The 11,540-nt window shown below is 56.3% G+C and overlaps 1 protein-coding gene across 2 annotated transcripts; it reads left to right on the forward strand.

Annotated features, from left to right (window-relative positions):
* Positions 1-2,494: 2,494 nt before the first annotated feature.
* On the forward strand, positions 2,495-6,951 carry LOC149916380 (guanylate-binding protein 1-like). Of its 2 annotated transcripts, XM_090147949.1 has the most exons (10): positions 2,495-4,252; positions 4,375-4,604; positions 4,676-4,803; positions 4,876-4,985; positions 5,069-5,253; positions 5,334-5,576; positions 5,682-5,962; positions 6,032-6,244; positions 6,320-6,586; positions 6,702-6,951. In XM_090147949.1, exons 1-10 carry the CDS (start codon positions 4,122-4,124, stop codon positions 6,900-6,902), a joined length of 1,989 nt encoding a protein of 662 aa, XP_090004075.1. In that variant the 5' UTR covers positions 2,495-4,121; the 3' UTR covers positions 6,903-6,951. The 2 variants fall into 2 exon arrangements, with proteins under 2 accessions (XP_090004075.1, XP_090004076.1); XM_090147950.1 differs by lacking the exon at positions 2,495-4,252 and having other exon boundaries at positions 4,268-4,604.
* Positions 6,952-11,540: the final 4,589 nt, after the last annotated feature.

Below are 11,540 nucleotides of genomic sequence, written 5' to 3' on the forward strand. Positions count from 1 at the left end.
TGGCCCTCCTCTGGGCCTGCTGCAAAAACTTCACATCGTTCATGTGATGGGGGTCAAGATCTTCATGGGCAGAGCAGAGTGCGACAATCGCCTCCCTGCCTGCTGACTGCTCTCTGTTGATGCAGCCCAGGATGCTTTTGGCCTTTCTGGGCTGCAAGCACACACTGCTGCCTCGTGTCCAGCTTTTGTCCACCAGGACACCCAACTCCTTACCTCAGGGCTGCACTCATGGAGTTCTCCCAGTCTGCACATCTATCTGGGATTGCCCCAACCCAAGAGCAGCACCTTGCACTGGGCCTTGCTGAACCTCCTTACGTTCACGTGGGCCTACTTCCAAAGCCTGTCCTTGTCCCTGTGGATGGCGTCCCTTCTTCCTCTTGTGTCAACTACACCACTCAGCTTGGTGTTGTCAGCCAACTCAATCCCACTACGACACTGACCAAGATGTGGAAGAGCAGCAACCCAAGAAGGTCCCATGAGGGACATGGCTCGTGCCCGGCCTCCACCTGGACATTGAGCCACTGAGCACAACCACCTGGCTGTGAGCATCCAACCAATTCTTATCCACCAAAGAGTCTACTCATCTCTCTCCATTTTACAAATAGGCATGTGGTGCAGGACCATGTCAAAGGCCTTGCACAGGTTCAGGTGGATGACATCAGTCGCCCTTCTTTTGTCCACCAATGCTGTCAGTCCATCACAGAAGGCCACCAGACAGGTCAGGCACCATCTGCCCTTGGCAAAGCCGTGCTGGCTGCCTGGGGTCACCTTGTCGTCCGTCACTCATGCGCCTTAACATGTCATCCAGGAGGATCTGCTCCATGATCTTCCCAGGCACACAGATGAGGCTTGCCAGCCTGGATTTCCCTGGGTGCTCCTTCCTTCATTTCTTATACGTGGCAGTGACCTTTGCCTTTTTCCAGTCTCAGGGGACATCTCCTGACAGCCCTGACATTTTAATGATGATGGAGAGAGGTTCAGGAACCACATCTGCCAGCTCCCTCCATACAAACAGCAGCAGAGGGTGGGCTGCTGTCACCAGCAGCACCGTGCCCTCTGTGGACAGCACAGTGACGCTGTTGTGCAGTGGTGCAGGCACATTCTGGCTGAACCGCGATGGTATGTGTGGTAGTACAGGTGCATTTTGGCTGCAGCACTGGAGGTACTGTGTTGTGGTGCTGGAGCACAATGGCGGTACCATGGAGGTGTTGTGTGGTGGTACAGATGCACTGTGGCTGCACCGTGACTATTGTGTAATGGGAAAGCGGTGTTGTGTGGTGTTAGTGTCACACGGTGGCTGTGCCATTTTGCTGATGTGTGATGGTACTGGCACATTGTGGCTGTAAAGATGGTCACCGTGATGATGTTAGATGGCATTGCTGGCATGACATGTCTATTCCATAGGTTTTTTAGGTTGGACGTCAGGGGGAAATTCTTTACAGAGAGAGTGTTGAGGTGCTGGAACAGGCTGCCCAGGGAGGTTGTGGATGCCCCGTCCCTGGAGGTGTTCAAGGCCAGATTGGATGGGGCCCTGGGCAGTCTGGTCTAGCATTAGGTGGGATGGTTGGTGGCCCTGCATGTGGCAGGGGGGTTGGAGATTCATGATCCTTGAGGTCCCTTCCAACCCTGGCAATTCTGTGATTCTGTGATTCTGTTTGTGACGCTGTGCGGTGGTGGTACCAGCACATTGTAGCTTTCCTATGGGCCTCTTTGGCTGTACCAGGAAGGTGTGTGGTGATGCTGGCACACTGTGCATGTACCATGGACGTGTTATGTGGTGGTACCAGCACACTGTGTCTGCATTAAGCTGCTCGGTGGTGGTGCTGTTGCACTGTGGCTGCACTGTGTGGTGGCAGCAACCCCACTCCATATCCCACAGGAGCGCAAGGCACTGATGAACGAGGGCTTCAAACACATAGAGGTGGCAATTCAGCAGATGATTAAGCAGATGCAGACGGAGAAGAAGGAAATGGAGATCTCCTCATGGTGCCGCACGGGTATGAACTTCCTGAGTAATCTGTTCACATCTCTTCAGCTCATCCCTTCAGACAGTGACAGCGAAGAGGAGGTCAGTGATGAGGACAGTGATGTGGACAGCGATGAGGACAGCGATGTGTAGCCGTGTGCCCTGCCAGCTGTCCATGCAATAAATTCTGTGACACTTTCCGGGTGTTGTCATTTTGGGACAGCACTGGGCATGTTTGGGTAAAGCAAAGGAAACAGCAGCAGGAAATGTGTCCAGAGGAGCTGGGTGTGCTTTCCTTTTTGGTTCTGGCAGCTGCATAGCCAAGCAGGCTCTCGTGCCCCTGATGCCGGCCCCCCTCTGCCAGGTTTGCAACAACAGCATGCTGTCTCTCAACCCCATGGCACTGGTATCACCAGCCCATTGGTGGACGTGTCCATCACCGGGCTGCACCATAGTGGGAGTCCTTTATGTTGGCTGGGAGGGCAGCAGTGCAGTGATAGCAGTGATGTGACAAGATTAGTGATGCGGTGAGAACGGCTTAACCTGGGCCGTGCACGACTTCACACTGCAGCTGCAGGTGGGCGAGCAGCCCATGAGCAAGGAGGAATACCTGCAGGACACAGAGCGCTTGCAACCTGGTACAGCCATCACCACTTGTCCCTGCACATCACTGTGTGTCCCTGTGGGCAGTGGCACTGCGGTGATGGTGGCAATGCAGAGAACAGGCATACAGTGAAGAGCAATGAGCTGCTGGGCTGCCAACACAACTTCTTCCCCCGCTGCAAGCAGCTCATGCTGGAGCAGCCGGCAGCCGACATGGTGCTGGCAGTGTGGGAGGAGCTGCACGAGGATGAGATACAGCCGGGCTTCTGGCAACAGGCAGATGGCTTCTGCTGGCACATGGAGTAGGAGGTGCAGGTGAAGGTGCTGCTGGGCAGCTGGATAGTGATGGGCAGCAGTGAGCACAGGTAGAAAAGGACGGGTGGCACACGGGGAATGCGTGCGGGTGACTGTCACCTCCTGCAGTGCTGGTGTGCCTGGCACAGAGATACGTGGCAGCCATCACCAGCAGCAAGCCAGCACCTGTGGCTGTGCCATGGCATTGTGTGGTGGTACCAGCACAGCGTGGCTGAGCAAAGGGTGTGCACTGTGATGATACCAGTGCACTGTGGCTGCACCACGGCACTGTGCTGCAGTACCAACACCACGCCCTGACACACTGGAGCTGCTGCTGGCTGGAGTGGTTGATAACAGGCTGGGTGTTGTCTCCAAGCCGCTGTGATATGCTGTGCCTGTGCCAGCTGCCCCTATCAGAAGTGCAGGCCACAGCATTCACACAGGAAGGCAGCTGGCAATTCTTGTACTATGCAACAGCTCCTGGACAGTTGAGAGGTCTTCCAGTATGTTCTGCTCCATGATCTTCCCAGGCACAGAGCTGAGGCTTGCCAGCCTGCAGTTCCCCGAGTCCTCCTTCCTCCCTTTCTTACAAATGGCAGTGATGTTTGCCATTTTCCAGTCTCTGGGGACATCTGATAGCCAGGCGGCTCAGCAACTGCATCAGCCAGCTCACTCCGTACAAACAGCAGCAGAGGGTGGGCCCTGCATGGACAGCACAGTGATGCTGTTGTGCAGTGGTGCAGGCACACTCTGGCTGTACCGTGTTGTTGTGTGATTGTGTGGTGGTACAGGTGCATTTTGGCTGCAGTATTGGAGATATTGTGTTGTGGTGCTGGCACACTGTGTCTGTACCATAGAGGTACTGTGCACTGCTGTCGGGGCATTGTGGATGCACCTTGGTATTGTGAGGCAACACCAGCATGGCTCAATGTCCCACAGGAGAATGAGGCACTGGTGCTGGACTGCTTCAGGCATGAGACAATGGTACTACAGCTGTAGATGAAGTGGCTGCAGGAGGAGAAGCACTGCATCCAGCAGCTATGGGTGTCATGGGCACAGTGGTCATGCAGTCCCTGCCCTCAGTGGCCAGCCAGGTGTCAGGCACTCTCAGCAAACAGCTGCAGCATGCTGGAGCACTTTTCCCCACCAGCAGTGCCTGCAGTGAATCCACTAATATGGTACAGGCAACGTGACTTCAGCGAATGGACCAGGATTCCGGGAAAGGAAGAGAAAAAAGGGAAAATCAAACAATGACAGGATGTGGAATGTGGGGAGGAGCGGGACCTGGCTTTACTATATATTGCAGTTCCCAATCTGTGATCACAGCAGTCAGCTCTTTTCCCAGCCAGCAGTCCCTGGTTGTGAATCCACTGGCACAGTCCAGGCACAGTGAGTTTGGGGAACTGAGTAGTATTCTGAGAAAGTGAAAGGGAAAGGAAAAAAAAAGGCAAAAGATCAGCAGGAGGTGGGACGTAGGGAGGAGGGGGACTTGGCTTTACTATATATTGCAGTTTCCAATCTGTGAGCGCAACAGTCAGCTGCACAACCATGGACACTCCAGCGCTTCCAATGCCGGCCCCGCTCTGCCTGGTGACCAACAAGGACAACGTGCTGTCCCTCAACTCCATGGCGCTGGCTGTGCTGCGCAGTGTCACCCAGCCCTTGGTGGTGGTGGCTATCGCTGGGCTGTACCGCACTGGGAAGTCCTTCCTGATGAATCAGCTGGCACAGAAACGCACTGGTGAGCAAAGGGGGAAATCCCATCTGTTTGGAGGGCATCTTGTGGGATTTCAGAGAGCTCACTGCCCACAGGCTTCCCGCTGGGCCCCACGGTGCATGCGGAGACCAAGGGCATCTGGATGTGGTGCCTGCCCCACCCGCGCCGGCAGGGAGTGACCTTGGTGCTGCTGGACACCGAGGGGCTGGGAGACCCCAAAAAGGTGAGTGCAGGGGTAGGGAGGTCCCAAACACCCCATAGAAGTGGATCCCCAGTAACTCAGATATGTGTGCAGGATGACGATGACAGCGACGCCTGGATCTTCACGCTGGCGTTGCTGCTCTCCAGCACCCTGGTGTACAACAGCATAGGCACCATTGACCAGCGGGCACTGGAGCAGCTGCGGTACAGGGATGGCTGGGAGGGAGGTGACAGTGTGGCAAAGATACTGCAGTGACAACGCTGACGGGGTGACGTGGGTCCCACAGGCTGGTAACGGAGCTGACAGAGCACATCCGCGTGCGGGAGGAGAATGACAACCCAGCATCCAACTTTGTCCGCATCTTCCCGGGCTTCGTCTGGACCGTGCGTGACTTCACACTGCAGCTGCGGGCCGGTGAAAAGGCCCTGAGTGAGGATGAGTACCTGGAGGATGTGCTGCGACTGCAGACCGGTATGGCCACCAGCGTGTGTCCCCACGCAGCCCTGTGCGTATCCACCGTCGGTGGCTCTGTGCTAACGGTGGCAATGCAGGGGACGGGAAGAAGGCCAAGGAGCGCAATGAGCTGCGGCGCTGCCTGCGCAACTTCTTCCCCCACCGCAAGCTGTTCACGATGGAGCGGCCAGCAGCTGATGCGGATCTGCCGCGGTTGGAGGAGCTGCGGGAGGACGAGCTGCAGCCGGGCTTTCGAAAACAGGTGGACGCCTTCTGCCGGTACATCTGGGAGGAGGCGCCGGTGAAGGTGTTGCCGGGTGGGCACGAGGTGACGGGCAGCGGTGAGTGGCAGCAGCGTGAGAATGGGTGGCATGCAGGGGACGCGTGCAGGTGACGGGGACACATGCGTGGCAGTGACATGTGTGAGTGGCTGTCACTTCTCATAGTGCTGGCGGGTCTGGCGGAGAAATACGTGGCGGCCATCACCAACGGTGCAGTGCCCTGCGTGGAGAGCGCAGTGACAGCACTGGCACGGGCCGAGAACAAAGCAGCAGTGGAGGCGGCGGTGGCCGAGTACCAGCGGGGCATGGAGCAGGGCCTGGTGCTGCCCACGCCCTCACACAGTGCTCTCATGGCTGTGCATCAGGACTGTGTGCAACGCGCCATCACCCTCTTTCTGTCCCGTGCCTTTGCTGACCATGAACGCCAATACCATGCGGAGCTGGTGGTGAGTTGTCGTCACATCGTGGGGTATTGGAGGCATGGCTGTGCACTTGAGCACTGATCTGTGGCGCAGTGCAAGCTGGAGGCAGCCAAGGAGGAGTTCTGCCAGCGCAATGAGGAGGCGTCGGAGCAGCGGTGCCATGCAGTGCTGCAGGAGCTTTGGAGGGATGTGGAGCTCCGCCTGCAGAATGGGGACTACGTGGCACCTGGTGGTGCACAGCTGTTCAAGGAGGACCTGGACCGCGTGCTGGAGGAGTACAAGCGGCGGCCTGACAAGGGTGTCAAGGTGAGTGGGGTGTGTGGGAGTGGGCTGGGGTGGCACCAGGTGCGATGGAACTGTGCCTCATGGTTGTTCGGTCAGGCGGAGGCGGTGCTGGAGGTGTTCCTGCGGGAGCGCGAGGGGCTGGCACACGTGTTGAAGGCCACTGAGGTGCAGCTGGAGCTGGCGGAGCGGCAGCGGGAGGCAGCAGCGGCCGAAGCAGAGGCGGCCCAGAAGGCTGCAGAGGCACGGCTGGAGGAGCAGCGGCGCACCGTGGAGGAACACAAACGTCAGCTGGAGCAACAGTTGAAGGAGGAGCAGCGTGCGTGGCTGGAGGAGCAGCAGCGCGTGTTGGAGCACCACAAGAAGGTGAGCGCTGTGACGGTGTTGTGAGTGTACTACAGATGTGTTCTGTGTTGGTACCAGCACATTGTGGCTGTTATGGCATTGTATGCTGCTACTAACACTGCTCCCTGTCCCACAGGAGTATGAAGCACTGGTGCGGGAGGGCTTCAAGCGTGAGGCGGCAGCCATGCAGGAGCTGATCACACAGCTGCAGAAGGAAAAGAAGAAAATGGAGGTGGGCACCTGGGTTAGCTCAGCTCTGAACGTTCTGAGCAACATTTTGGCTCCATTCCTGCCTGGTATGGCAGGAAAACTTTTCAATAAACTGCGGCGCGTGTGATGTGGACTGCTGCCCAGCAGCTGTCCCTGCAATAAATCCAGTTGCACTGCCCCAGTGTTATCATTTCAGGAAAGCGTGGGGATTCATTCCAGGGAAGCAAAGGCAGCAGAGGCAGAGGGTGGACTACGGGGCTGCATGTATTTCCATTTTAAGTTCCAGAGCGGGGGCCACTCAGGCATCTCATAGAATCACAGAATTGTGGAATCACAAACACTAGTATGGCTTGGATTGGAAAGGGTGTCAATGACCATCTGCTTCCAACCTCTCAGCTGCAGGCTGGTTGCCCAACAACAGCTTGGTCTGCCCGAGGCCAATCCATGGTCTTGCCCACCTCCAGGGATGGGGCACCCATAGCTCTGGGCAGCAGTGCCAGCACCTCACAGCCCTCTGAGTGAAAAACCTCCTCCTCAGAGCTCACCTAAACCTGCCCTCTTTTAGTTTAAGACCTTTCTTCCCTGCCCAGTCACTACCAGACTGTCCAAAAAGGCACTCTCCATCCTGCTTATAAGTGCCCCTGAGTAATGGAAGGCCTCAGCAAGGTCACCCCAGAGCCTTCTTCTCCCCATTCTCAACACCCACTGCTCTCTCAGCCTGTGTTTGCAGAGGAAGAGGTGCTTCAGCCCTCTGAGCGTCTTTCTGGCCCTCCTCTGGGCCTGCTGCAAAAACTTCACATCGTTCATGTGATGGGGGTCAAGATCTTCATGGGCAGAGCAGAGTGCGACAATCGCCTCCCTGCCTGCTGACTGCTCTCTGTTGATGCAGCCCAGGATGCTTTTGGCCTTTCTGGGCTGCAAGCACACACTGCTGCCTCGTGTCCAGCTTTTGTCCACCAGGACACCCAACTCCTTACCTCAGGGCTGCACTCATGGAGTTCTCCCAGTCTGCACATCTATCTGGGATTGCCCCAACCCAAGAGCAGCACCTTGCACTGGGCCTTGCTGAACCTCCTTACGTTCACGTGGGCCTACTTCCAAAGCCTGTCCTTGTCCCTGTGGATGGCGTCCCTTCTTCCTCTTGTGTCAACTACACCACTCAGCTTGGTGTTGTCAGCCAACTCAATCCCACTACGACACTGACCAAGATGTGGAAGAGCAGCAACCCAAGAAGGTCCCATGAGGGACATGGCTCGTGCCCGGCCTCCACCTGGACATTGAGCCACTGAGCACAACCACCTGGCTGTGAGCATCCAACCAATTCTTATCCACCAAAGAGTCTACTCATCTCTCTCCATTTTACAAATAGGCATGTGGTGCAGGACCATGTCAAAGGCCTTGCACAGGTTCAGGTGGATGACATCAGTCGCCCTTCTTTTGTCCACCAATGCTGTCAGTCCATCACAGAAGGCCACCAGACAGGTCAGGCACCATCTGCCCTTGGCAAAGCCGTGCTGGCTGCCTGGGGTCACCTTGTCGTCCGTCACTCATGCGCCTTAACATGTCATCCAGGAGGATCTGCTCCATGATCTTCCCAGGCACACAGATGAGGCTTGCCAGCCTGGATTTCCCTGGGTGCTCCTTCCTTCATTTCTTATACGTGGCAGTGACCTTTGCCTTTTTCCAGTCTCAGGGGACATCTCCTGACAGCCCTGACATTTTAATGATGATGGAGAGAGGTTCAGGAACCACATCTGCCAGCTCCCTCCATACAAACAGCAGCAGAGGGTGGGCTGCTGTCACCAGCAGCACCGTGCCCTCTGTGGACAGCACAGTGACGCTGTTGTGCAGTGGTGCAGGCACATTCTGGCTGAACCGCGATGGTATGTGTGGTAGTACAGGTGCATTTTGGCTGCAGCACTGGAGGTACTGTGTTGTGGTGCTGGAGCACAATGGCGGTACCATGGAGGTGTTGTGTGGTGGTACAGATGCACTGTGGCTGCACCGTGACTATTGTGTAATGGGAAAGCGGTGTTGTGTGGTGTTAGTGTCACACGGTGGCTGTGCCATTTTGCTGATGTGTGATGGTACTGGCACATTGTGGCTGTAAAGATGGTCACCGTGATGATGTTAGATGGCATTGCTGGCATGACATGTCTATTCCATAGGTTTTTTAGGTTGGACGTCAGGGGGAAATTCTTTACAGAGAGAGTGTTGAGGTGCTGGAACAGGCTGCCCAGGGAGGTTGTGGATGCCCCGTCCCTGGAGGTGTTCAAGGCCAGATTGGATGGGGCCCTGGGCAGTCTGGTCTAGCATTAGGTGGGATGGTTGGTGGCCCTGCATGTGGCAGGGGGGTTGGAGATTCATGATCCTTGAGGTCCCTTCCAACCCTGGCAATTCTGTGATTCTGTGATTCTGTTTGTGACGCTGTGCGGTGGTGGTACCAGCACATTGTAGCTTTCCTATGGGCCTCTTTGGCTGTACCAGGAAGGTGTGTGGTGATGCTGGCACACTGTGCATGTACCATGGACGTGTTATGTGGTGGTACCAGCACACTGTGTCTGCATTAAGCTGCTCGGTGGTGGTGCTGTTGCACTGTGGCTGCACTGTGTGGTGGCAGCAACCCCACTCCATATCCCACAGGAGCGCAAGGCACTGATGAACGAGGGCTTCAAACACATAGAGGTGGCAATTCAGCAGATGATTAAGCAGATGCAGACGGAGAAGAAGGAAATGGAGATCTCCTCATGGTGCCGCACGGGTATGAACTTCCTGAGTAATCTGTTCACATCTCTTCAGCTCATCCCTTCAGACAGTGACAGCGAAGAGGAGGTCAGTGATGAGGACAGTGATGTGGACAGCGATGAGGACAGCGATGTGTAGCCGTGTGCCCTGCCAGCTGTCCATGCAATAAATTCTGTGACACTTTCCGGGTGTTGTCATTTTGGGACAGCACTGGGCATGTTTGGGTAAAGCAAAGGAAACAGCAGCAGGAAATGTGTCCAGAGGAGCTGGGTGTGCTTTCCTTTTTGGTTCTGGCAGCTGCATAGCCAAGCAGGCTCTCGTGCCCCTGATGCCGGCCCCCCTCTGCCAGGTTTGCAACAACAGCATGCTGTCTCTCAACCCCATGGCACTGGTATCACCAGCCCATTGGTGGACGTGTCCATCACCGGGCTGCACCATAGTGGGAGTCCTTTATGTTGGCTGGGAGGGCAGCAGTGCAGTGATAGCAGTGATGTGACAAGATTAGTGATGCGGTGAGAACGGCTTAACCTGGGCCGTGCACGACTTCACACTGCAGCTGCAGGTGGGCGAGCAGCCCATGAGCAAGGAGGAATACCTGCAGGACACAGAGCGCTTGCAACCTGGTACAGCCATCACCACTTGTCCCTGCACATCACTGTGTGTCCCTGTGGGCAGTGGCACTGCGGTGATGGTGGCAATGCAGAGAACAGGCATACAGTGAAGAGCAATGAGCTGCTGGGCTGCCAACACAACTTCTTCCCCCGCTGCAAGCAGCTCATGCTGGAGCAGCCGGCAGCCGACATGGTGCTGGCAGTGTGGGAGGAGCTGCACGAGGATGAGATACAGCCGGGCTTCTGGCAACAGGCAGATGGCTTCTGCTGGCACATGGAGTAGGAGGTGCAGGTGAAGGTGCTGCTGGGCAGCTGGATAGTGATGGGCAGCAGTGAGCACAGGTAGAAAAGGACGGGTGGCACACGGGGAATGCGTGCGGGTGACTGTCACCTCCTGCAGTGCTGGTGTGCCTGGCACAGAGATACGTGGCAGCCATCACCAGCAGCAAGCCAGCACCTGTGGCTGTGCCATGGCATTGTGTGGTGGTACCAGCACAGCGTGGCTGAGCAAAGGGTGTGCACTGTGATGATACCAGTGCACTGTGGCTGCACCACGGCACTGTGCTGCAGTACCAACACCACGCCCTGACACACTGGAGCTGCTGCTGGCTGGAGTGGTTGATAACAGGCTGGGTGTTGTCTCCAAGCCGCTGTGATATGCTGTGCCTGTGCCAGCTGCCCCTATCAGAAGTGCAGGCCACAGCATTCACACAGGAAGGCAGCTGGCAATTCTTGTACTATGCAACAGCTCCTGGACAGTTGAGAGGTCTTCCAGTATGTTCTGCTCCATGATCTTCCCAGGCACAGAGCTGAGGCTTGCCAGCCTGCAGTTCCCCGAGTCCTCCTTCCTCCCTTTCTTACAAATGGCAGTGATGTTTGCCATTTTCCAGTCTCTGGGGACATCTGATAGCCAGGCGGCTCAGCAACTGCATCAGCCAGCTCACTCCGTACAAACAGCAGCAGAGGGTGGGCCCTGCATGGACAGCACAGTGATGCTGTTGTGCAGTGGTGCAGGCACACTCTGGCTGTACCGTGTTGTTGTGTGATTGTGTGGTGGTACAGGTGCATTTTGGCTGCAGTATTGGAGATATTGTGTTGTGGTGCTGGCACACTGTGTCTGTACCATAGAGGTACTGTGCACTGCTGTCGGGGCATTGTGGATGCACCTTGGTATTGTGAGGCAACACCAGCATGGCTCAATGTCCCACAGGAGAATGAGGCACTGGTGCTGGACTGCTTCAGGCATGAGACAATGGTACTACAGCTGTAGATGAAGTGGCTGCAGGAGGAGAAGCACTGCATCCAGCAGCTATGGGTGTCATGGGCACAGTGGTCATGCAGTCCCTGCCCTCAGTGGCCAGCCAGGTGTCAGGCACTCTCAGCAAACAGCTGCAGCATGCTGGAGCACT

The sequence above is a fragment of the Phasianus colchicus genome, chromosome 11 (genome assembly GCF_987193195.1).
Source record: "Phasianus colchicus chromosome 11, bPhaCol1.hap1.1, whole genome shotgun sequence".
Classification (NCBI taxonomy): Eukaryota; Metazoa; Chordata; class Aves; order Galliformes; family Phasianidae; genus Phasianus; species Phasianus colchicus.